The sequence below is a fragment of the Sus scrofa genome, chromosome 16, assembly GCF_000003025.6.
Source record: "Sus scrofa isolate TJ Tabasco breed Duroc chromosome 16, Sscrofa11.1, whole genome shotgun sequence".
NCBI classification, from domain to species: domain Eukaryota; kingdom Metazoa; phylum Chordata; class Mammalia; order Artiodactyla; family Suidae; genus Sus; species Sus scrofa.
In genome coordinates, this window is record NC_010458.4 from 22,533,564 (window position 1) to 22,560,838 (window position 27,275).

The window sequence follows — 27,275 nt, forward strand, 5'->3', positions numbered from 1 at the left end:
AGAGAACTCCTAACAGGATTCTTTTTTTTTTTTTTTTTGTCTTTTTGCCTTTTCTAGGGCTGCTTCCCACGGCATATGGAGGTTCCCAGGCTAGGGGTCAAATGGGAGCCGTAGCTACGGGCCTATACCAGAACCTCAGCAACACAGGATCCGAGCCACATCTGCAACCTACACCACAGCTCATGGCAATGCCAGATCCTTAACCCACTGAGCAAGGCCTGGGATTGAACCCGCAACCTCATGGTTCCTAGTTGGATTTGTTAACCACTGCACCACGACCGGAACTCCCTAACAGGATTCTTAATAATCCTAAATATATATGCTCTAAGACCTTTTTGGTAATTTTAAATAAATAAATAAATAAACCAATGTGAAAGTAGAGGAAGTTAGTCTGGAGTTAAACATTTAAAATTATAAAGCCCCTGAGAAGTTTTCTTTTAATTAAGAAGAGTAATTAATTACTGTTGGAAAGAATCTAAAGACATATTTTAAAGGATTTAGAAGATATTTTGAATAGAGAGTCTACTTTGTAACATATCTGGTACCCCCTACACACTACTAAAACCAAAACAAAGAGAAAACTATAAACCTTAGGTAAATCCAAGTAAAAGCATAAGAATTCTACATACGTGCACTTGAATGAGGTTTTCTTTTATATCTGAATCTGGGTATAACTACATACAGCCGTTATTACGTATTCTTCACAGTGATAATGCCATACCTGTGCATGTCAGCCAATTTGGATAGGACACGAGCAGCATTACTAAAACTTCTGTTCTTCTCATAATACCTCCAGAGCAAATCCATGTAACGAACTTTGTTTTGATCAACTTTGGCCATTCGGACTAAATGTGGCTCTAGAAATGGAGAAGCAATCTGGAAATTGGACAGTTAGTCAGCGACATTTTCTGACCACACACTTGCTCTTTACATACTAAGTATAATATATCATTTTACAAGTGTACCTTGTTTTATGAATATGTAGGCAGTATTATAATCCGGTAACAGATAAGAGAGGGCAGTTTTCTTATTATATATGATTATTTTACCACAGAAATCAATAAATTGCTATGATAGTTGCATTCAGTAGATAAAAACCAATCTAGCATAATCCAATTAAAAATCTTTCAATAAAATTTGAGAATACTTACTAGACTCGGAACTCAAAGGCACCTGGCAATAATCAAATGCCATACATTCACTTTACAGACTGGGGAATACTGAGACCCGAGATAGTGAAAGGGCCTTTGTGAAGTGACCTAATGGCAGAGCTAAGACAAAGTTTGGGTCTCCTAGTTCACAATCCAATGATTCCCACCCCATAATATAAACAATCCCAATCAGCTTTTGAGTAACAGGAAAATTAGAGCAATAGACTACCTTGCCACTATGAAAAGATACAGCATTACTTGGCTTTTCATTAACACCTCATGGTTGATCCAGGGTAAGAAACTGAATTTCCTAAAAGTATATATGTGCATAAGCCATTGAGTTACATAAAAATATGAATGAATTTCCTAAAACTATATATGTGTGTAAGCCACTGGGTTACGTAAAAATATGAATGAATTTCCTGAAACTATATATGTGCATTAGCCATTGCGTTACGTAAAAATATGAATGAACAATACTGGTATAAAAAATGTCTTTTACCTGTAGCAGTTTATCTGCAAGGTCAGCTTGTATTAGCCAATTATAAAGGGCAATACTAAAGAGCTCATCTTTGGATCGTTGAGACAATTTAAGCATTTGTTCAAACTAAAATGAAGAAAACAGTAAATCAGCACAGACGAAGCCTCATCATCATGACCCTTAGCCTTATAACTCCTGGTAGGAAATCAAGAATCCTTAAATGGTAGGTTCTAAGAACTACTACCCTCCCCAAGATGATAAGGCACCACCACCACACAGAACTTCTAAATACAGTGTATTTTCAGAACAAAAATTTGCTATGTCCCTTACATGATGTCCTGCTTCTTCATTACTCAGCATGTTGGGATCAGATGACAACACTGGAGGCCCAGGTTTTTTGGGTACACTGGGAGACTGAGGAGCAGCCTTACTTTGATTTACCAGTTCTTGAAGTGTATCTGTAATACACTTGTAACTGTTTAATCTGAAAAGAATGAAAAGGAAACATAGTTGTTATTTAGTTATTATTTAGTTAGCAAGTGATTTATCTTATCTAACTGAAATACAAACCAAAAATAATTTTGGAGAAAACACACATACACACAATTTGGTATAAAAAATACTACGTATTAGGAATTCCCTTATGGCGCAGTGGGTTAAGGATCTGGTATTGTCACAGCAGCAGCTCAGGCACTGCTGCAACACAGGTTTGATCCCTAGCCCAGGAAATTTCACATTCCACTTTTTTGGTATGGCCAAAAAAAAAAAAATTTTTTTTACAAATCATAGACTTTTCCAATAGGTCTGAAAAGTATCTGGTTAAAAGGGTAAAATCATAAAAATGAATGTATTAACAAAACACATCCGAGGAGTTCCTGATGTGTGGTGGAGTGGGTTAACAATTTGACTGCGTGGAGTTCCTGTTGTGGTGCTTTGGAAATGAATCTGACTACAAACCATGAAGTTGCAGGTTTGATCCCTGGCCTCACTCAGTGGATTAAGGATCTGGTGTTGCCGTGAGCTGTGGTGTAGGTCGAAGATGCAGCTCCGATCCTGCATTGCTGTGGCTCTGGCGTAGGCTGGCAGCTGTAGTTCTGACTGGACCCCTAGTCTGGCAACCTCCATGTGCTGTGAGTGCGGCCCTAAAAAGCCAAAAAAAAGAAAAAAAAAGAAAAGAAAAAAGAATCTGACTGCAGCAGCTGGGGTCCTTGCAGAGACATGGGTTCAACCCCTGGCCCAGTGCAGTGGGTTAAAGGATCTGGTGTTGCTGCAGCTGCAGCACAGGTCACAATTGCAGCTCAGATACAGTCCCTGGCCTGGGAACTTCTATGTACTGTGAGTGTGGCTATTAAACAAAACAAAACAGGTGTCTTAGGTAGGCTATATATTTCCTTAATGGATATACTTTTTTTTTTTTAAAGCAGTCTCTAAGAATCTGTGAAGATTTAAAAATCATCATTTAAAATACTATTAATCTTCATCCAGGTTCCTGTTGTGGCTCATCGGGTTAAGGACCTGATACTATCTCTGTGAGGATGTGAGTTCAATCCCTGGCCTTACTCAGTGGGTTAAGGATCCGGCATGGTCAGCAGGGTGCAGATGCAGCTTGGATCTGGTGTTGATCTGGTTTGACCCCTGGCCCAGGAATGTCCATATGCTACAGTTGTGGCCATAAAGAGAGGGGAAAAAAAAATGCTAATCTTCATCTAGAACCAGACATTGGGGGTGGGGCAGGTGCGGCAGCAGTTTTGTTTCCAAAAACGTTATCACGTTTAAAATTGATATTGATACAGCCTCAGAAAAACCACAGAGGCAAGTTCAAAAACATTTATAGGTATTTAAGGATTTCCACCAGACTATAATTTTATCCCTAGACTAAGAATTATAATCCTGATTCACACTTCTGATAAAACAAGACATTTTTAGGTGAAAGTATAATTCAATTTCATAACATTACTTTCCTATGGCTATCCATCAAACATAACAACGAAAAATCTGTACCCATAAAGTTGACAATCGACTAAGGAGATAAAACTCACCTTTCCTGGAAAGCCTGAAGTCCCACGATGTCTTCTTCTGGTTCTCCATGTTTATAGAAATGAAGTCCAAGACCCTGAGGATCTTTTTTCTCTGCGGCAGTGAGAGAGAGCTCTACCACACCCTCATAAAAACGAACTAATGGGAGAAAGACAAAGGACAAAGAGCTAAGGCTTATTATTAAGTGGATACATTTTTCCTTAGCTGGTTTATAAAAATACTGATCAAGATTATTGTTTTTACTGTATTAGTCACCCAGGAAACAATAGCATATAAAATATTTTTTTCATTTTTTTTTTTGTCTTTTGTCTTTTTTAGGGCTGCACCCAAGGTATATGCAGGTTCCCAGGCTAAGGGTCCAATCAGAGCTACAGCTGCTGGCCTACACCACAGCTCACAGCAACGCCGGATCCTTAACCCACTCAGCGAGGCAAGGGATCGAACCCTCTTCCTCATGAATCCTAGTTGGGTTTGTCAACCACTGAGCCACAACAGGAACCCCAATAAAATATTTCTTGAGTCTACCAAAGAACAAGGTTCCAACATGCCTAAAAGGCAGCTATTACATTTTCTTCACTAGAAAAAAAATTTTTACTATTCAAAATAGTACATATATGTAACAGTTACTACATTATGTTAGATTTGATTTAAAGTAATTTTAAAGTGAGCAGACAGGTAATATTTTTAAGATTAGTCAAAAGAATCTAAAGCATCTGAAAAATAAATGTAACCCAGAAAGCAATTTAATACAGATAATAGTTTCAATGGACGAGGACTGAAACTCCGAGTTAAAAAGGTACACATTTCAAGATATTTTTAATTTTATTACACCAACCACCCAATAAAACTCTTTTGGAGCATGAGATCTTCTGCAGAAGCCAGCGCAGTCATCAAATACTAAAACATAAGAAATGAACTTCCCAGCTCACACCCCCTGGGTCACAGAAAGCTGAACGAAGATTTGCCTCTGAGTTGAGAAGAAGGTAGGAAGAACATTTTGTTTCTCACCTTGTCTATATTGAGCACAAACATTGGAAAGGTCCACCTGATTGCTGATTTTTTGATACTCTTTTAATGATTCCCTTAACATTTTTTCCTTTTCAACCTTATTTTGAACTTGTCGGGAACGCTGGAGAAGCTCATTTGCCTAGAAGTAGCGATGACGAGAACTTTAAAAAGATATAATCAAGCACCCAGACGATGCTGTCAATACAAGTTTTAGCTACATCTAAATTTACATCTGGTTTTATTATCATCAAAAATAAAAACAACTCTACAAACTTACTTCTTCTTAATTTTAGGCAGAAAAGTTTTTGACCAAAAAAATCCTAGCTATTCTTAATTCCTCTCACAAATATGTTAGGCAAGACAGCTTTTGACTGGTAACTTTCTTGCCTAGTCAATACATTACTGGTCAGCAGGCAGTCCGTGCAACACTGATTTTTTAAATTACTTTCACCTGTAGGGGATCAATAAAAATTGCCCAATTAACTCTAATTCATTACAGACAAAGTTTTAGTGTTTTTTTCCCCCTTACTTTCTAAGGAAAGGCATATTTTACTATTTCTAAAAATATGGTCTATAAATATTATCAAAGACTCCTTTTTTTTTTTTTTTTTTTTGTCTTTTTGCCATTTCTAGGGCCGCTCCCACGGCATATGGAGGTTCCCAGGCTAGGGGTCCAATCGGAGCTGTAACCTACAGCCTATGCCAGAGCCACATCAATGCAGGATCCGGGCCGCGTCTGCAACCTACACCACAGCTCACAGCAACGCCGGATCGTTAACCCACTGAGCAAGGGCAGGGACCGAACGCGCAACCTCATAGTTCCTAGTCAGATTCATTAACCACTGCGCCATGACGGGAACTCCTATCAAAGACTCTTTATGAAAAACTTTTATATAGATTTTAAGAAATAATATATTCCAAGCCCTTCCTTACACAGATGAAGTTTTTTATTTTTTTTTTCTGTCTATTTGGGGCCATGCCCTCAGCATATGGAGGTTCCCAGGCTAGGGGTTCAATCAGAGCTGTAGCCGCTGGCCTACACCACAGCTCACAGCAACGCCAGATCCTTAACCCATTGAGGCCAAGGATGGAACCCACAACCTCATGGTTCCCAGTTGGATTCGTTTCCACTGCACCATGAGGGGAACTCCAGATGAAGATTCTGATGCCAGAAAATGTTAAGAGACCTACTAAAGGTCATAAGGAGTTTCTGATTACAATTCAAGTGTGCTTTTCATCATACCCTGAAACAACCTGCAAGAAAAACTGAAACAGGTAACAAAGCATCATACCTTAGAACAAACTGCATCGTCGGTGCTATAAAGAAGAGGGCAGATATCCTGTAAGTGTAAACTAATGCCATCAACAGCAGCATTATCTCTGATGTAGCAGTTGATTAGAGAAGCAATTAATGCCCCTGTCAGTTCCTTGTCCCTGATTACCAGGTCTTTAAAGGTGGTGATTTTCAATTGTTCTTGAAATTCCTAGGAATATAAGAGAAAATCCTTTTTTGGATCAAAAATAAAGTAATATCCTATTTGCACACAGATGGTATTTCTATAATATAGAAAACTATTATTTTACAAATTTTCATGGACTCAAACAGTTGGAAAATAACCCATGGTATGTCCATTCCAAATCGCTCACTTTACAAACAAGGAAAGCAAAGCCCAGGTAAAGTCAAACTTTAAGCCAGGTCTCCTGACTTTAGTTATAACCAGGAAAAAACAACCAATTAGCTATATAAAAAAATTGGGGGCTGGAGTTCCCATTGTGGCTCAGTGGTTAATGAACCCCACTAGTATCCATGAGGACGTGGTTTCGATCCCCGGCCTTGCTCAGTGGGTTAAGGATCTGGTATTGCTGCCAGCTGTGGTGTAGGTCACAGATGTGGCTCAAATCTGATGTTGCTGTGGCTATGGCTGGCAGCTGCATCTCGGATTTGACCCCCAGGCTAGGAACCTCCATATGCCACAGGTATGGCCCTAAAAAGACAAAAAAAAAAAGTGCTTACATTTACCTTACAAAAATAATGCTCAAATTCTATTGTTTAAGAACTTCTAACACTGGAATTTGATCTCATTTTGAAGAAAACTTCTTGCTAAACTGGAGTTCTAAAGTTTTGAGGTGATTTAACCGTAATATTCAGTGATTTGCCTGCTGTTTCTTTACTTTCTTCATTTTAAAGCTGCACCAGCAGTATATGGAAGTTCCAGTCTAAGGGGCTGAATCAGAGCTGCCAGTTGTAGGCCTACGCTGCAGCTATGGCAGTGTTGGATTTGAACCGCATCTTTGGATCCTTAGCCCACTGAGCAAGGCCAGGGATTGAACCCGCATCTCAAAGAGACAACACTGGGTTCTTAATCCGGTGAGCCACAATGGGAACTCCCTATTTCTTTTTTCTAAATTTCAGCAAATATAAAAACTATATTCAGTTTTTTTGACTAACAATTTGCATTCCTTGGGAGTTCCCACTGTGGTGCAGCAGAAATCCGACTTGTATCCATGAGGATGTGGGTTGGATCCCTGGCCTTGCTCAGTGGGTAAGGGGATCCAACGTTGCTGGGAGCTGTGCTATAGGTTGCAGATGTGGCTGGGATCTCTAGCTGCTGTGTGTAGGCCAGCAGCTATAGCCCTGATTTGACCCCTAGGAAGTCCCATATGCTGCAGGTACAGCCCTAAAAAAAAATTTTGCATTCCCCGAGCATATAGCGAAGGAAAGCTTTGAAGATGGATCACAAAAAGATACTTAGGCTAAAAACTGACTTATATTATGCTTACCACTCAATAAGACTAAAATTCATTATTCTACCTGGCATGGAAAAGAAAAGAAAAAGTGGAACTCCCTCGAGGCTCAGAGGATTAAGTGGTGTTGTCACTGCTAGAGCTCTGGTTTCCAGCTGTAGTGTGGGTTTGATCCCTGGCCCACAAACTTTTGCATGCAATGGGCACAACCAAAAAAAAAAAAAAAAAAGTATATGCTTAAAAGAAACAAAACAATTAATTGGACACTGTTGGAAAGAACAAGGGGACTGCCTTTTAACTTTGAAAAATACTTAAAAGCCAAGAAATTAACATTTGAGGGTAGCCAGATAGCCCTGTAGGATAAGGGAGTGATTTTTTTTTTTTTTTTTAACAGAACTCTGGTTAGTAAATACGGAAGAAATCACAGATTTAGAAAATGACCATTTTTATATTCCTAAACGAAGTAACAGTTTCAGCTAATAATTATCAATGGATGTCATGAAAGCCGGATAAAACTCTGATGGAGAATTTCACAATGGCAGGACTGACTTAAAACTCTAGAATCTAGCAATCAACTTTTATTACCACTAAAAGGGGAACAATCAAACCTTTTGTGTCTCTTAACAAAGAAGGACACGTAAACCATTACCTATGAAGTACTCTGTTCTTCCTCAAATAAATGGACCTGAATCAATCAAGCCTCTGTAGACTTGACTTATATTTTTACAGAAAATGCAGGAAACAGAGGAAAAAGTTCATTACAAGGAACAAAAGATAACCTCAGAATGTTGGACGTTCTGCAAGATTGATGTCCCTATGCGTAAAAGGCAATAGCAAGAAAAAAAAGAAGGGAAAATTGCTCTAGGCTAAGAGAGTTAAGAGAAATAACAACCAAATTTAATGGGAGATCCAAATGTTTAGATTCTGATTAGAATAAACCAGTCAGTAAAAAGATATTTTTGAGAGAAATGCCATTATTTTAGATGCTACTAAAGAATTAGTGGTAATTTTGCTACGTGTGATAATAACACTGTTATTCAAGAACACGGACATCTTCTAAAAGGAATAAATACTGAAGTATATAGGAATGAAAGGATATGGTATCTGGGATTTAAAATAATTCAGTAAAGAAAAAGAAAAAAAGGGGACAGACTAAGCAATGTTGGCAAAATTGTGAAAATACTGAATACAAATAAATGGTGTATAAAGAGGGATTAGTTGTGGTGCTTCCTCTATTTCTGTGTATGTTTACAAATGGTCATAATTAAATGTATTAGGTAGGAATGTATTCCCCACAAATGACCTAACACTTAGATAAATGTAAATTACTTTTATCCTTAAGAAGAAATCAAATGAGGACAGCAAAACGCATGAACCAGGAGTTCCCGTTGTGGCTCAGTGGTAATGAACCTGACTAGTATCCATGAGGATGTGCGTTTGATCCCTGGCCATGCTCAGTGGGTTAAGGATCTGGCATTGCTGCGGCTGTGGTACAGGCTGGCAGCAACAGCTCTGATTTGACCCCCTAACCTGCCTCGGGTGCAGTCATAAAAAGACCAAAAAAAAAAAAAATAAACATGAACCTTTCATTTCCTACACTGGTAAATATCTTTCTTTAAAGCAGGAAGTCCTTGAAATTACATGCAAAAATTTCATGTATGTGTCTCTATGCATTCTTTATGGGTGGGGAGAAAGAGTTTTGATCAGATTCCCTAAGGGAAGAGCCTAAATAAAGGTTGCAATCTACAGTGTCTATATATATATATATATGTGCTTTTTAGGGCCACACCCACAGCATATGAAAGTTCCCAGGCTAGAGGTCAAATCGGAGCTATAGCTGTTGGCCTACACCACAGCCATAGCAATGAGGGATCCGAGCCACATCTGCAACCTACACCACAGCTCACAGCAACGCCAGATCCTTAACCCACTGAGCGAGGCAAGGGATCAAACCCACATTCTCATGGATCCTAGTCGGGTTCATGAACCGCTGAGCCATGAAGGGAACTCTCTCAAAAAATATTTTTGGTAAGATAAGATTTCATTCACAGACCACATACTGTAAAACCTTGTGGTTTTGATACTGAGTCCCCAAAGTTATCATGCTTTAATGCAATTGTCTTATAGTAACATGTCATAACCTAAATGCTTCCTAAAATAATACCCTCCTGAACCTAAGTGCAAGATTAAAACTCACTCAAAAGACAACAAACTAAGCAGAGTATTAACAGTATGATCTTACAGGCGGAAAAAATCCTACCTTTTGAAGTTCTCCAACAATGACAGTGAATTGATGTTCACAAAGAAGTCTCCATAAAGCCAGAGCCTGGTATGATTTTCGAACCAACTGCTGGATTGCCTGAAGTGAAACCTTTTCACTCAATTGAGCCTCTAATTATAAAACACAACTAATGAAGTTTTGTGAAATGATAGGTTAAACTGTTTTATTTCAAGTAAAACAACACTTTACCTCAAATAAAGACAACTATAATTAAGGCTGAAATCCTCATTATTCTCTTTCCTCCCATCATAGGCAACCATGATCCTGATTGATGAATTCATGGTTTTATTCTCTCACTATACACAAGTGCTTCTCTGGGAGTGCACACATAAACAATAAAAACTTTGCTGCTTTCAGACAGTTTGCATCATTGCTTTTTCTACTCACTTACATCTGCACAGGCTATCCATATTGATAAATATAAATCTAGTATATTTGTTTTTAACTGCTGAGTGTTCCATCATGTATACCACACATTAGATCCACTTTCCACCTGAAGGACATTTCTATTGTTTCCAATGTTTTGCTACTAAAACAATAATGCAATAATCATCTTTTAAAAAGTTCTCCTCAAAAACACAACACAGTTTTGCTAGGGCTGCATTTTTTTCCTTTCCTTTTTTTTTTTTTTTTTTTTGTTTCTCTCTTGTTATTTTAGGCCTGTGCCTGCGGCACATGGAAGTTCAAGGCTAGGAGTCGAACTAGAGCTACAGCCGCCATTCTACACCACAGCCACAGAAATGTGGGATGTGAGCCGCATCTGCAACCTACACCACAGCTCAAGGCAATGCTGAATCCTTAACCCATTGAGCAAGGTCAGGGATTGAACCCGTGTTCTCATGGATCCTAGTCGGGTTCGTTAACCAATGAGCCATGAAGGGAACTCTAGGACTGCTTGTCAAATTAAGATGCATTGGTGAATCATGAAATCAATTCAGTCAGTCATGATAGGTTTTTTTTTTTTTCATCTTTAAAAACAATGAAAAAGAAAAAAAAAGTTAGAGTATAAACTAGGTTATTTTGTAACAGTTCTTTTTCTTTTTGTCTTTTTTCTTTTTAGGGCTGCATCTGCAGCATATGGAAGACTAGGGGTCAAACTGGAGCCGCAGCTATCAGCCTACATCACAGCCATAGCAACCTGGGATCCGAGTCATTCCTGCAATCTACACCAGATCCTTAACCCACTGAATGGGGCCGGGGAAAGAATCCTCATGGATACTAGTCTGGTTTGTTATCAGTGAGTCACAATGGGAACTCCTCTTAATAGTTATTTCTTACAATTTTGTTTTAGTTGTGTGTGAATGCTTTTGAACATGAGTCATAATGTAAAAATTACTTCTTACTATAACAGGAAAAAAGTTTGATAAAAGACTATTCCAGAATATACTTCAAAGTGAAACTGCTGACTTTGAATACAAATGAATTTTCAGCTTTTACTACATATGATCAAACTGCTCTCCAAAGCAGTCATTTCAGTGTATCAGCAATCTGAATGCTCCCTTTTGTATAAATCCTTACCAATGCTTGTATTTTGTCAAGTTTACCTGAAAAGAACTCCTAAAAAAAAAGAATTTACAAAATAGTGAACAGAAACCTGGGTCCAGCAAGACGGAAAGAAAGTACCTTAGGACAAAAGCTGAGGAGTTCCTGTCGTGGCTCAGTGGAAACGAATCTGACTAGCATCCATGAGGATGCAGGTTCCATCCCTGGCCTCGCTCAGTGGGTTAAGGATCCGGCATTGCCATGAACTGTGGTGTAGTTTGCATGGCATGGATCCTGCACTGCTATGCTGTAGCCAGTATCCATGAGGATGAGGGTTTGATCCCTGGCCCTGCTCAGTGGGTTAAGGATCTTGCATTTGCTGTGAGCTGCAGTGTAGGCTGCAGATTTGGATGGGATCTGGCATTGCTGTGGCATAGGGTGCAAGCTGTGGCTCTGATTTGACTCCTAACCTGGGAACTTCCATATGCCTTGGGTGCAGCCATAAAAAGCAAAAAAAAAAAAAAAAAAAAAAAGACATAAAGTTGTCATGGCTGACATAATCCAGCAAGTACACTTCTGGAGACACACACATATACACACACAGTTATAAAAGAACTAAAAGGAGGAACTCAAATCTATTTGTACACCATGTTCACAGCAAGGTTATTCTCAATACTCCAGAGGTGATGCAACCTAAATGTCCACCAATAGACAAAGAGGATAAACAAAATGTGGTCTATTTACACAATGGAGTACTATTTGGTCTTAAAAAGGAAGGAAATTCTGACACATGCAATGATACAGATGAACTGTGAAGACTAAGTGAAATAAACAGGTAACAGAATACCATGTGACTCCTTTTACTTGAGGTAAATAGGGCAGTAAAATTTGAAGACAGAAAAAAGAATTATGGTTGGCAGTTTGCGAGCACAGGACAAGGGAAATTACTGTTTCATGGGTACAGAGTTTTGGTCTCAGAAGATGAGTAAGGTCTGTAGATGGACAGTGGCGATGTTTGCAATCACCAGGCTGCAGTACCACATGTGAACTTACTGAAGGCTACTGAACCATACACTTAAAAACAGTTAAAACGGTAAATTTTATGCAATGTATATTTTAACACAATAAAAAAATTCATTAAAAAAAGGTGTGCATCATGTTTTCAGGTGGAGGAATGAAAAAAACTGATAAGCTAGAAGTTTCAGAAATACATCATGTCTGTATTATCTCTCTTTTGTAAAGCACTAATATTGTTTTAATAAAATATCTGTGGAGTTCCCGTTGTGGCTCAGTGGTTAATGAACCCAACTATATCTGTGAGGATGTGGGTTAAGGATCTGTCTGGTATTCCCGTGAGCTGTGGTGTAGGCTAACACCTGCAGTTCCTATTTGACCCCTGGCCTGGGAACTTCCATATGTCATGGATGCAGCCCTAAAAAGAGCCCCCAAGACAAAACAAATTTGTTACCAGAAACCAGATCTTATCGAGAGACGTCCAATAATTTCTATTTACCTAATACAACTCTTTATGGGGGTCATGTACATTTATAGTCATATAGATTACCTGGAATTGTTGTGAATATCTTTTGCCTCTGTAGATAAGTGAAATAATCACTGAAAAATTAACTGATCAGAAGCAATAATTTACCATGAAATTTCCTTTGCAACTCCTGTTGCATTTGCTGGGTATTTCCATTTTCAGGACGCATGAATCCTATCAGCCTCTGCTGCACTTTGGCGGTGGTACTGAAACAGAAATTCCAGAATGTATATTTGTATCTTTAACAACTTCACTGAGAGGCAACTCCTACACCATACAATCCAACCATTTAAAATGTGCAAGTTAACTTTTTTTTTTTGCTATTTCTTTGGGCCACTCCCACAGCATATGGAGGTTCCCAGGCTAGGGGTTGAATCGGAGCTGTAGCCATCGGCCTACGCCAGAGCCACAGCAATGCTGGATCCGAGCCAAGTCTGCGACCTACACTACAGCTCACAGCAACGCCGGATCATTAACCCATTGAACAAGTGCAGGGACTGAACCCACAACCTCATGGTTCCTAGTCGGATTTGTTAACCACTGAGCCACGACAGGAACTCTGTACAAGTTAATTTTTAAAAGCATATTCATAGGGTTTTGCAACTATCACCACAACCTGACTTTAGAACAATTTTACCCACTCTTCATTAGCAGCCAATCGCCATTTCTTCCACCCTACTCTAAGCGACAGCTAATCTACTTTCTGTCTCTATCAATTTGCCTATTTTGAATAGTATGTTGTAAATATTCTTTTCCTCTGTAGATCAGTGAAATAATCACTGAAAAATCAATGATTAACATTTTCGTGAGTTCCCGTCGTGGCTCAGTGGTTAACGAATCCAACTAGGAAACCATGAGGTTGCAGGTTTGATGTTTGGCCTTGTTAAGTGGGTTAAGGATCCGGCGCTGCCGTGGGCTGTGGTGCAGGCCGCAGACGTGGCTCAGATCCCAAGTTGCTGTAGTGTAGGCCGGCGGCTATAGCTCCGATTGGACCCCTAGCCTGGGAACCTCCATATGCTGCAGGTGCGGCCCTAGAAAAGACAAAAAACAAACAAAAAAACAAAAGCAATTTCAATCTGAAGCATTTTAATCTCTCAGTAGCTAAAATTTTCACTGAGGGTATAGTTTCCTTTTCATGAACACTTACTTTCTGCACTCCTCAATGATTTAATGTAATAAAACAATTCTATATGGTAAGTATTATTAAGAATCCCATTTCACAAATGAGAAAACTTCTGGACAAAAGTGAAAAGCAAAGAACCCGCTGTAAGGAAATCCTGATCACTGAGAGAAATGAACAAGCAAGAGCATTTGGTCCTCATCTGGTTTAAAAAACCCTGATATTTCAGCTCTTTACAATTTCAGGGATGCAAAGAAAAGAATGATGAACTTAACCAAAAATTATATGTGCAAAACAGAAGCAGCTCACAGATACAGAAAACAAACCAGTGGTTACCAAGTAGGACAGGGTAGGAGGGAGGGGGAAATTAGGGGTATGGGATTAAGAGATACAAACTACTATGTATAAAGTAGGTAAGAAACAGGATATATTGCATATCCTACAATGCACAGGACAGCTCCCAAAACAAGGAATTATCCAGTCTACAATATCTACAGTGCTAAGGTTGAGAAAAGGGACCCTGTGGTCTGAAAACTTCGGAGGGAATCAGTTATTTCTCTTTGCCCCAAAAGCACCACCATTTCTGCAAAGCTGTACAACAACAAGGGAGTGAAAATTGGGACAAAACACTGGCTTTGTATCCAGAGGCCCACTAAAAGAAGCCCCCTGAGAGCTAGAGACTGTATGGGAAATCGGAGCAAGAAGAAGCTGGAGGAGGAAGTTGTCCGAGTATGATCAATGCAATTTCTGGGCTCCCCTCCCAAGCTGTACATGCATGGACTAACATACTCAAGGAGGCAGAGCAAAGACTCTAGGATGTTGAAGACCTCACATTGTATGATTTCATTTATATAAAATATCAAGAATACATAAACCTATACAGAGAGAATATATTAATGATTGGAGCTAAGGAGTGGAAATGGGGGTGACTGCACATGAATAAAAGGAATGCCTTCTTTTAAAAAAATAAATTTTGCTGGAGTAGAAGTGACTTACAATGCTGTGTTAGTTTCAGGTGAACAGCAAAGTAAATCAGCCCCACATATACATATCCATCCATTCTTTTTCAGATTCTTTCCCTGTATAGTCTATCACAGAGTACTGAATAGATTTCCCTGAGCTATACCATTACTGATCAACTTTGTGTATAGTAATGTGCATATGTCAACCCCAACCTCCCAGTCCATCCCAGTCCACATTTCCCCTCTGGTAACCATAAGTTTGGTTTCAAAATCTTTTGAGTCTGTTTCTGTTTTGTGAATAAGTTCTTTTGCATCATTTTTTAAAGACGAGAGGAGTTCCCATCATGGCACAGAGGAAATGAACTTGACTAGGAACCATGAAGTTGCAGGTTCAATCCCTGGCCTCGCTCAGTGGGTTAAGGATCTGGTGTTGCCGTGAGCTGTGGTGTAGGTTGCAGATGTGGCTTGGATCTAGCATTGCTGTGGTGGTGGTGTAGGCTGGCAGCTACAGCTCCCATTCAACCCCTAGACTGGGAACCTCCATATGCTGTGGGTGCGACCCCCCCCCCAAAAAAAAATCCCATACTCAGTAAAACTAATGCTGCACGGGATGGCTGAAATCAGGGAATATGTTACTATAATGCTATAAATAAAGGTAAGGAAAAATTACGTAATCATTACTATAAAATGTAGACAAGGCATCTGACATACTTCAATACTCATTTCATAAAAACAATGAATGAAACAGAAATGGATGGATACTTTCTTTGCATGATAAACTATATCTGGGCATCTTTTTTAATGGGGAAATGTTACACACTTTCTCATTAAATTCAGGAATAAGAACAGAATGTCCACCATTATCGCCACCATTTAAAACTGTATTGGAGATAGCCTATGCAGATAGGAGAAAGCAAGTAAGGTTAGAATGAAAAAGGTGGGGTGCCTGTCATGGCGCAGCTGAAAGGAATCCAACTAGGAACCACGAGGTTGTGGATTCGATCCCTGGCCTTGCTCAATGGGTTAAGGATCTGGTGTTGCCGTGAGCTGTGGTATATAGGTTGCGGACGCAGCTTGGATACTGCTGTGGTGTAGGCTGGTGGCTGTGGATCTAATTAGACCACTAGCCTGGGAACCTCCATATGCCACAGGTGCGGCCCTAAAAAGCAAAAAAAAAAAAAAAAAAAAAAAAAAACAATGAAAAAGGTACAACTATCTCTATTTGCAGATGACAGAATGACATTTGAAGAAGTCAAAAAACTCAATAAAAAAAACTACTAAAACAGTAAAGAGATATTACAAAAGTAGTAGGTTACAAAATTGGAGGTTATAATTGAAGCTCTAATTGTATAATTCAATAAACTGCTTAGAAACTATTACCACAAGAACAAAATGATGGAAAAGAAAAAGAAAAAACCCATTTCAACTAAATTTCTAACTATGAAGGAGGAAGAATAGGGGTGTAGGGTAGAGGAAGGAAGATAAAGACTCTTTTATTAATGATAATTGAGATGTGTATTTTTCAGAATTTTAACCACCAGAAGAAGAAAAATCATATATAAAACTTTCATAAGACAAGGACGTCTGCTCTCACCACTCCTCTTCAACATAGTTTTGGAAGTCCTAGCCATAGCAATCAGAGAAGTAAATTCCCTACTTCAAAGAACTTGCTGGTTTTCCTCTCTGCCATAAATGGGACACAGAAAGAAAGCAGCTGTCTGTAAACCTCATCAGAACCTGACCATGCTGGCACTCTGAGAATTCTAGCCTCTAGAACTATGAAGAATAAATGTTTTTGTCTAAACCAGTCAGTCTATGGTATTTTTGTTGGTGCAGCTTGAATTAAGACAGGGAGTGGGAGTTCCTATTGTGGCTCAGCAGAAAGAAATCTGACTAGTATCTATGAGGATGTGGGTTTGATCCCTGGCCTTGTTCAGTGGGTTAAGGATCCAGTGTTGCTGTGGCTGTGGCAGAGGCTGGCAGCTACAGCCCGATTTGACCCCTAGCCTGGAACTTTCATATGCTGTACCTGTGGCCCTAAAAAAAAAAAAAGATAGGGAGTGATTGCTAATGGGGATAGGGTGTGATGCAAATGTTTTGAAATTAGATAGTAGTCATGATTGCTTAACCTATGAATATACTAAAACCATGGAAAAAAAATTTTTGGGAAATGCAGAAACTGCCAGGCCAGGGATGGACCCTATGCCGTAGCAGCGACCTGATTCACAGCAGTGACAATAACAGATCCTTGACTGCTAGGCCACCAGAGAACGTCCACCATGAAACTTTTAAAAAATTTATTTATTTTTTCCTTTTTGGTAGCCCCTCACCATAAGGAGTTCTCAGGCCAGGGTCATATCCAAGCCACAACTATGATCTATGCTACAGCTGCGGCAATGCTGGATCCTTTAACCTGGTATGCTGGGTCAGTGACTGAACCTGCATGCCAGTGCTGCAGACACCACCGATCCCATTGTGACACAACGGGAAGTCCAATGAAATTTTTTAAAAGGACAAATTTTATATCTGAATTAGATTTCAGAAAAGAAAGAAAAGAGGAAATAAATTCTATTTATTCTTACCTTGGATTTCCTAATGGTCCTCCTGCAAATTGTGAGTTTCTGTCTAGAAATTCTTGCAAACCTTTCAGCTCTTGTAGCACTGACTCCAGAAGTTGGGAAGGAACACTACTTTCAATCTGAAAGGAAAATATTTTGAAAAAAATTAAAAACACTGAAAGAAAAATATCTATAAAAAGCTCATACTCTGTATACCTATAATTAAATACAGTTTTAATTTTGAGACACCCTATCTTCACAAACAATAATTTATTTAATTTTTTTGGCCAGGTCCATGGCATGCAAAAGTTCCTGGGCCAGGGATCAAACCCATACCCAACAAAAAAAAAAAAAAAAAAAAAAAAAAGGAGTTCCCATCGTGGCGCAGTGGTTAACGAATCCGACTAGGAACCATGAGGTTGCGGGTTCGGTCCCTGCCCTTGCTCAGTGGGTTAACGATCCGGCGTTGCCGTGAGCTGTGGTGTAGGTTGCAGACGCGGCTCGGATCCTGCGTTGCTGTGGCTCTGGCGTAGGCCGGTGGCTACAGCTCCGATTGGACCCCTAGCCTGGGAACCTCCATATGCCGCGGGAGCGGCCCAAGAAATAGCAAAAAGACAAAAAAAAAAAAAAAAACCATGCCGTAGCTGTAACCAAAGGCACAGCAGTGATGATTCTGAATCCTAACCCACTAAGCCATGAGGGAACTCCCTAAAGTTATTTCTTGTACCTAAAATGACACACTTGGTGAGCAGAATAAAGGGCTAAATAACTACCTCCCTCCCTTCCTGTTTGGTATTACTGAAATATAATTTTAAGACAGTAAAATACGTGAATACCTTTATAGCTTCTTTACACTGTAATATAGTCACCACCTAGACCACAAAACAGAATATTCCCAACACCCAAGAAAGTTTGCTATTGCCCCTAATCATTAGTCATTCTATTTCCTAAGTAAACAACAATTTTTCTTACCTCTATATCATATTATACAGATTGGTTTGCCTGTTTTTGAAATTCACATAAATTGAACCATATACTATGCCTCATAAATACTTTATTAAGTAGCTGATTTACAATGTTATGCCAATTCCTGTTGTACAGCAAAGTGACCTAATTATACACATACATATGTTCTTTTTTTAAGTATTCCTTTTCCTCATGGCCTACCTCAGTCAAGTAAATACATTTTTTTCCTTAGAAATGTGAACTTTGGAGTTCCCGTCATGGCGCAGTGGTTAACGAATCCAACTAGAAACCATGAGGTTTCGGGTTCGATCCCTGGCCTTGCTCAATGGGTTAAGGATCCAGCGTTGCCGTGAGCTGTGGTGTAGGTTGCAGACGTGGCTTGGATCCCGTGTTGCTGTACAATAGTGGCTACAGCCTATTAGACCCCTAGCCTGGGAACCTCCAGATGTTGTGGGAAGCAGCCCTAGAAAAGGCAAAGAGACAAAAATAAGAAATGTGAACTTTATTTTTTTTTTAGAAATGTGATTAAAAGAGCATACTTAAAAAGATATTTAGTATATTTCTATTTTAAAAAGAAACTTTAAAATAAATCACATGCATACTTCACATTAAAAAAAATATATTACTGCCTGTTATTTATTTATTTTTATTTTTTTTAGGGCCGCACCCACGCCATATGGAAATTCCCAGCCTAGGGGTCGAATTGGAGCTACAGCTGCCAGCTTATGCCACAGCCACAGCCACCTGGGATCTGAGTTGAGTCTGTGAATACACCACAGCTCATGGCAATGCTGGATTCCTGACCCACTAAGGCCAGGGATCAAACCTGCATCCTCATAGATACTAGTCAGATTTGATTCCACTGCACCACAATGGGAACTCTTACTACCTGAATTTATGATAATACAAACTTCTATTGTTTCTTAAAGCACCCTGGAAAGTGTGCCAATGCAAACAGAAATTACTGCTAGGTACATGGGGTTTTGGAGCATACAAGCAAAATATTAAATATGAATTTTGATCAGTATTAAGTATTAGGACCGATTCTATTCACCCTCATAACAATCTTAGGAGGGAGATGTATTCTCATTTTACTGTGAGTTATCAGGCTCTGAAATGTTAAGAAATTTACTGATCAGTTAGTAAGTGACAGAGCTGAGATGTAACTCAGGGGGTGGACAATTTACTGGACAAGTACACAGACATGTACCTAAAAAGAAAATCATGGGAGTTCCCACTGTGGTGTGGTGGGTTAAGGACCTGGCATTGTCCTGCAGTGTCTTGGGTCACTACTGAGGAGCAGGTTTGATCCCTGGCTTGGTGCAGTGGGTTAAGGATCCAGCATTCCCACAGCTGTGATATACGGAGCAGCTGTGGCTCAGAATCGATCCCAGCCCCAGAACTTCCGTGTGCCGAGGATGCAGACCAAAGGGAGAAAAAAAAAAAAAGACTAATCATTGCATCTTGTCCATAACATCATGAAATGTGAACTGATCTACTTGTCCTTTAATAACATAAACCAGTTACATACAGATAATGGAATATTATACAACACACTTACTGCAGTGATCTCTCTGTTGCCACTCTTGAATACTCTTTCCACAACTAAACTAGCATCCCAGATGTTTCTGGAACAAAAGACATTTTAATGACTGCTGTAGATGAGTAAAAACAATTACAATAGTAGCAAATTCCTTTCTATGTGCTTATCCAGCTTTTAAAGTGTAGCAATGATTTCATTTAAGCTTTTACAAAGTTATCTGAAAGAACAAAAAAACAGGAAAATTTCCAAAGCTGATAAATATCTAAGTTATTTCATATAATGAACTGCTACAGAAAAACTCATAAGACTCTGGGTAATGACTTGTAAAAAATAAAGTTTTTTAAAAATGGGTTCTGCAATGTTGCACATTTTTAAGCAAAATGAATCAAAGGAAAGCATACATTTCAAACCTAAGAAAAAAATATACTGGACATGATAATTAAGTAGATACAGTAGCCTAAGCGCAAAATGGCTGTAATTCTTTATTGCTTCCTACACCTATCCTCTTTGCAACGTGACTGATGCTTCTGTCATAATGAGGAATCTACTTCCCACCTTTTGAATCTGGGCTGGCTTGGAGATGTCCCCCTGCCAAGTAAATCAGGTACGAATGATGGTAGGCCAATTCTGAGCTCAGGCATCAGGAGGCCTTGCAAGTTTCCACTCTCTCTCACATGGAACCTTGCTACCACCAAGTGAATGATCCCTGGCTACCCTGCTGGAGGATGAGAGATCACGTGGAGAACTCATTCGTTATTTATTCAAAAGGAAGAAATTAAGTGATTTAATAAGAAACTCCTACCTCAATATTTCCCAAGGTGGGGATTACTAGAAAGTTGCTGGGAAATGGGGTGAGTCCCTAACTCTTGAGTGTATTATGGGTAGTGCCTTTCCTCACTCCTGTTCTTAGAAACAGTGTCTGTGTCCAGTTTTGGTCAGATGCAAAAAGTTGGGAAGTAATTTTATAAATCTTTATATTCCTCTTTCCTTTTTTAGGTTCTCCTGCCCCTACCATTATAGGCCAGCATACAAACATATCCTTAAACATGTGAGAGTCCAGCCAAGAGTGACAGAACTCTTCAACCTCGATGCTGATTTCATATGTACTTTGAGCCAAGCCAAGACCAGAACTGCATATCTGACTTGCAGACACAGGTCACTGAGTTATGGGGTGGTTTACAACACTGTATAATAATATTTGTAGATATATTTTGAAGATGTATATGCAAGACAGTAACAAATACAGATGGTTAGACAATAAAAAAGCTGATGATAGAAAACAATCTTATTAATGGACAAGTGAGCTTAAACCATAAATAAAATTTAGTAGGAATAAATGATGTCCCAAATTTAAAGTTAAAAATGTTCAACTACACAAAATAGAGCAAAGTGAGCCAAAGTCCATCACTCCATGAAAAACTTACCCCATGATTCGAGAAAAGTAAATACAAATACCATTGTGTTTTCCAGAGTACACAATCTCTGGTCCAGTCATACAACTCATACTTGGGGCCGGAGGAGCTGCTGGGTTTCCCACAGTACACACTGGAGTTGACATAGCAGGAGGATGAACCCCTTGATGCACATAAGGAAAACAAATGACAAAACTTAACTTTAAGCTTTAAGAATTCTCAATAACCCAAGGCAGCTATATTTAGAGCCATAGGTAAAAATATTCACAAAAAACTGGAAATAGTTACTTAATTTGGTTTTTCTTGATAAGAAGAGGGCCTTAGACTGGGACAGGAGCACCCAGGTGTTGACAATGCAGGATGAAAAGGAAAGAAGGCTTACTACTATCAGTGCACCTTGATGTTAGGAGTTAAAGAGGACTAACTATACAGTTCAAGGCTGGTAATTAAATCCTGGTACCTCAAAAAGAGGGCTTTTCAGGTATTCTACTACAAGAGTTCCTAAGACAAGGCATTCATGGCCAAATGCCAGTACTTGCACAGCACTTCTATTACATTATTTGCAGGGGAAAAGGACAAGTTCATCTTTTTCACTCTAAGCATTAAGCATAATAATGCACGACGTTAGCTCTGAAAAAGAAGAGTAACAACCTGAAACAAAGAAAAGAGGTACCTTGAGATGGTGTTCCCAAAAAGGAGGGATTCGGATATGGACTACCACTAGGAACAGGAGAACCTAAAAAAGGAAAGAAGAATACAAAGATTTATAAAATGACTTCCCAACTTTTTGCATCTGACCAAAACTGGACACAGACACTGTTTCTAAGAACAGGAGTGAGGAAAGGCACTACCCATAATGCACTCAAGAGTTAGGGACTCACCCCATTTCCCAGCAACTTTCTAGCAATCCCCACCTTGGGAAATGTTGAGGTAGGAGTTTCTTATTAAATTACTTAATTTCTTCCTTTTGAATAAATAACAAATGAGTTCTATAACTACCATTGGTTACATCTGATTTTGTTTCCTAGTATACATTAAGGATTCAATATGAATATATGTCATCACTCTAAGAGATAGCTATAAAATTATTCAATAATATAATAGCAGTAAATAAAATATAATGAAAAGCTTCCAAATATTCAAGCTCTATTAGAAACAGTTTCTCTCCAGTGTTTCATACTCACTTGAGTAGACAGGAGACCCCAGGATGGGACCAACATTACTCGGAGTGGGGAGAGCGGTTGGAAATCTCATCTGTGCTTCACCACCATACCTGTTATTATGACAATAGGGCTGTTTATTCAGTGAAATTATCCATCTTTTTTTATTTGCTTTTCAGGGCCACACCTAAAGCATATGGAAGTTCCCACACAAAGGGAATTGGAGCTATAGCTGAAGGCCTATGCCACAGCCACAGCCACAGCCACTCGGGATTCGAGCTGTGTCTGCAACCTATACCACAGCTTGAGGTAACACTGATCCTTAACCCACTGAGTGAGGTCAGGAATCAAACCTGAATCCTCATGGATGCTGGGTACATAACCCACTGAGGCACAATAGGAACTCTGAAACTATCCATCTTACAAGCCGAAAATATTCCGAGTCCTGCTTAACTTCAAAATAAATGCTTTAAACATTACAGACTTTAATGCATTGTGTTGACAGTGAAATATGTGCATAGATAACATAATAAAACACTTATTTATGCTGACTTAACACTGCTACCAAAAAGAATTATAAGGCACTCTGGTAATTTCTAAAAAAGGGTCTGCAGTGCATAGAATTTCCTTAATGAGTACATGGCACTGTAATTTGAATGCAAGATTATGATTAGACTACTTAAAAAACTCTTAAATAAAATTGCATTTTATATGTGTACCCACTGTATGTGGAAGCTCCTGGGCCAGACATCGCAGCTAAGCTGCTGCAATGATAATGCTGGATCCTTAACCTGCTGTGCCTCAAGAGAACTTCTAAATTCTTATTCTTAGCTAAATATTTTCCAAATAAAAAATATCTTTGATACCAAGTTTCCTTAAAATGATTCAGAATCTCTCAATGCAGATGATACACATAAAGCAGAATCAGTATAGTGTTTGAGGCAGTAGATGAGGCAGTAACAGGTAGAAAGACGACTAGACAGAAGAAGCTGGAGAAGAGAATGCAGAGAAAGGGTAACAATGAATAAATTATGCTAATCTAGTTACTCCCAGGAACATTATCTTTCCTGATTTCATCTTTTTGCAAATAAATTTTACTAACTGGCCTATATAGTCATTCAGTTGTTATGCAAGCCCTTAAAATGACCACACTGCAACCATTAAAAAAAAAAATGACATATACCTGAAGAAAGCCCGGGTGGCCCAAGCAGATACTTCTCTGTCACAGGCAGCAGTGGAACAAGCAAGAATAAGGCAAGTTGCACAAGCCTGGTCTTCCTGCAAAAAAAAAAAAAAAAAAAAAAAAAAAAAAAAGTATCTTCCCTTAAGTTACACATAAACATTTCAAAAGATTTGTTTCCTGCTGTATCTAGTGTTTAAATCTGTGCCTAGAACAAAACAGGCACTTGATAAATACTTGCTGAATGAATGAAATTAGCTGATATGAAAAAGAAGTAAACACTATTGATTTTAAAGTTTATCATAGATGCTATCATTAAAAGACGTTATCTTGGAGTTCCCGTTGTGGCTCAGTAGTTAACCAATCCGACTAAGAACGATGAGGTTGTGGCTTCAATTCCTGGCCTTGCTCAGTGGTTTAAGGATCCAGCGTTGCCGTGAGCTGTGGTGTAGGTTGCAGATGCAGCTCAGATCCCGAGTTGCTGTGGCTCTGGTTGCTGTGGCGGCTACCGCTCTGATTCGACCCCTAGCCTGGGACTCTCCATATGCCAAGAGAGAGGCCCAAGAAATGGCAAAAAGACAAAAAAAAAAAAAAAAAAAAAAAAGATGATATCTTCTTTTTATCGAGGGTCTATTTTAGTTTCTGGTTTAGTCTTCCTTTTTTTCTCATTTTTAAAAAATCTTTTGGAAAATAACATTAATAATAGGTACCTGTTTATCAACTACCTGTTTTGTACAAGGCATTATTTTCAGAGTTTAGAGTATATTAATCTTCACGCCTCATATCATAATTTAATACATATTTCAACCCAGGAGGAAATGGAAGTTTAGAGAATTCAAGTAATCTACTCTGATGGTGGAGCTGGTGGTTTGAATCCAGAGTGCGTATATTTAGCTTTGATTGAATATTTCTGCTTATAAACAAAGCATTCCTAGTTTTACGTCATCATTTCAAGTTATGGCTTTAAAATATTTAAAGTCCCCATTACTATTACCTCAAATTTTTTCCTCATGTTATAAAACAGACAAAAATTTACCAAAAAAGTTATTTATCTATAAACATCTTGTCCTTTTAATAAAAACTTATTTGTTACATCACTTGAACATTACACTCTTACTAGTACACTTTAATAAGAATTTTATCATGGGTTTTCCATCGTGGCACAAAGGAAACAAATCCAACTAGGAACCATGAGGTTTCGGGTTCCTGGCCTTGCTCAGTGGGTTAAGGATCCAGAGTTGCTGTGACTATGGTATGGGCCAGCAGCTACAGCTCCAATTCAACCTGGGAACCTCCATATGCCAAGGATACAGCTCTAGGAAAGTCAAAAAGACAAAAAAAAAAAAAAAAAGAATTTATCAACAAAGCAAAAATATGAACATTTACCATAAAACTTACGGCATATTAATCCTGTTCCCAGAGTTCGCACTGTGATGCAGTGCGAATCTGACTAGCAACTATGAGGTTCCTGACCTCTTTCAGTGGGTTAAGGATCCAGTGTTGCTGTGAGCTGTGTGGGCTGCAGACACGGCTTGGATCTGGTGTTGCTATGGCTGAGGTACAGACCAGCAGTTACAGCTCTGATTCGACCACTAGCCTGGGAACCTCCATATCCCCCATAAAAAGCAAAAAGCAAAAAAAAAAAAAAAAATCCTGTTCCCAAGTATCAGTACACATATACACATACAGTGATTAAGGCAAAGAGTATTCTGAACGTAACTTATATAAAATGTAGCTATCATTCCCATTGTTTAAAATATCACTTTTTTTTAAAAAAAAAAGGAAAAATAATTACCTGATGTAATTTAAAGAATCTTTCAATCTCTTCTCCATCTCCACCCACATTACTCACAAGAAGATGCCTCAGTTGATCTACAGGTCTAAGTTTATGAAACATAAGACTCCCCTAAGAAGTTTAAGAAGAAAAAAGATGAATAATAAAATTTATCAAGCATGGCTAGTAGCAAATGACCCTGCTACCTTCTCCTCCTGACTAAAACTAGAAAAGTAAAGCAAAAGGGTTCTTACTGGTTCTGTCAGACACAAAACATTATCAACTTTTTATCTTGTGCACAGTATTAGCATATGAATAGAGTCAGATAAGTGGACAAAATAGAAAGTTCTGATACAGGCTCAAGTAAATACCAGAATCTTTCATATAAGATAAAAGTTGCCCCTCAAACCAAAGGATCAAAGTTAAACTATCCACTAATCATGCTGGCACAAGTATGTCCACTTTGGAAAAAAATGAAACTGAGGAGTTCCCGTCGTGGCGCAGTGGTTAACGAATCCATCCGACTAGGAAACATGAGGTTGCGGGTTTGGTCCCTGCCCTTGTCATCCGGTGTTGCCCTGAGCTGTGGTGTAGGTTGCAGACGCAGCTCAGATCCCGAGTTGCTGTGGCTCTGGTGTAGGCCAGTGACTACAGCTCTGATTCGACCACTAGCCTGGGAACCTCCATATGCCGCAGGAGTGGCCTAAAGAAATGGCAAAAAGACAAAAAAAAAAAAAAAAAAAATCAAACTGAATCCACACTTATATATCTGTCAGGATAAGTTCTAAACAGATCAAATATTTAAAGGACAAAATATATATGCATTATTTTATAAACTGCAGAGTGCAGAAGTTTTTTTTTCTATAAACAAAATCCCCCCAAATAACAAAATATTTCAACTATTTAGACACTTAGCCGCATGAGAAAAAAAATCTCAAAACAAAGTCAAATAACAAACCAGAAAAAATAAGTTTGACATTAAATCACAGATAGTTTCCTTGACAATACAAAGAGCTTCTATAAATCAAAAAAAAAAAAACAAAAACCAATCAACTCAATAGAAAAGTAGATACAGAATATGAAGAGATAATTAGTTAATTCATAAGAAAAAAACGCCAAGAAAGTCAATCTCACTTTTAATAAAATGGCATATTTTATTAAATATGAGGAAATTTGACACGTATAGGGTGTAAGAAAACAGGCACTCAACAGTCACTGATGGTGAATGTAAGTATACAGAACAACTGACAACATCTATCAAATTGATAATATACACACACTCTGCCCCCTTAAAGGCAATTCTATAGATTTTATCACAAACCCGCAAAATGATACAAATTTGTAGCATTATTTTATAATAGCAAAAGGCGATCTGTTAATAGGGACCTAGATAAATGTCATATATACATATGATGAAATGTTTTTCAAATATAAAGTAGAATAAGAAAGTTCTCTATATATTAATATGGAAAGATGTCTAAAATGTATCTTTGAAACATAAGCAAAAGTATAAAACAGTGCATATAACATGCTATTATTTGTCTATAAATATATTTATATTGTTCGCTTATTGATACTATATCTCTGGAAAAATAAGATTGTGACAACATGGGTGTCTGTAGGGAAGGGACCTGAACCACAAGGAGATTTTTATTGTGTATACCTGTCTGTTTACCATTTGAATTTTGTCACAGCATTACTACTCAAAAAATAAATATTAAAAAAGGTTTTTTAACTATAAGAAATAAACATAGCTTATTTTATTTACTTTATACTGAAATGGTGATAGAAATGCTACTTTAGTAAAAGTGTTAACACTCTTATAAAGAGCAAGTTCTTCCTGTTGCATTTTTGGTATTTATGAACCATTCCTTA

The 27,275-nt window shown here is 38.5% G+C and overlaps 1 protein-coding gene across 1 annotated transcript in view; it reads right to left on the reverse strand.

Moving 5' to 3' along the window:
- Window positions 1–27,275, reverse strand: part of NUP155 (nucleoporin 155) — a 69,677-nt gene that overhangs the window by 13,121 nt on the left and 29,281 nt on the right. The window contains exons 14-28 of the mRNA XM_003133893.4: window positions 25,422–25,532; window positions 23,630–23,724; window positions 22,471–22,559; window positions 21,960–22,022; window positions 21,299–21,449; window positions 19,893–19,959; window positions 17,390–17,505; window positions 12,834–12,931; window positions 9,683–9,813; window positions 5,970–6,161; window positions 4,678–4,816; window positions 3,672–3,807; window positions 1,963–2,116; window positions 1,654–1,758; window positions 722–876 (exon numbers count right to left, since the gene is read on the reverse strand). Coding sequence (XP_003133941.2) covers window positions 722–876; window positions 1,654–1,758; window positions 1,963–2,116; window positions 3,672–3,807; window positions 4,678–4,816; window positions 5,970–6,161; window positions 9,683–9,813; window positions 12,834–12,931; window positions 17,390–17,505; window positions 19,893–19,959; window positions 21,299–21,449; window positions 21,960–22,022; window positions 22,471–22,559; window positions 23,630–23,724; window positions 25,422–25,532 — 1,802 coding nt within the window. The remainder of the gene's footprint in view (window positions 1–721; window positions 877–1,653; window positions 1,759–1,962; window positions 2,117–3,671; window positions 3,808–4,677; window positions 4,817–5,969; window positions 6,162–9,682; window positions 9,814–12,833; window positions 12,932–17,389; window positions 17,506–19,892; window positions 19,960–21,298; window positions 21,450–21,959; window positions 22,023–22,470; window positions 22,560–23,629; window positions 23,725–25,421; window positions 25,533–27,275) is intronic.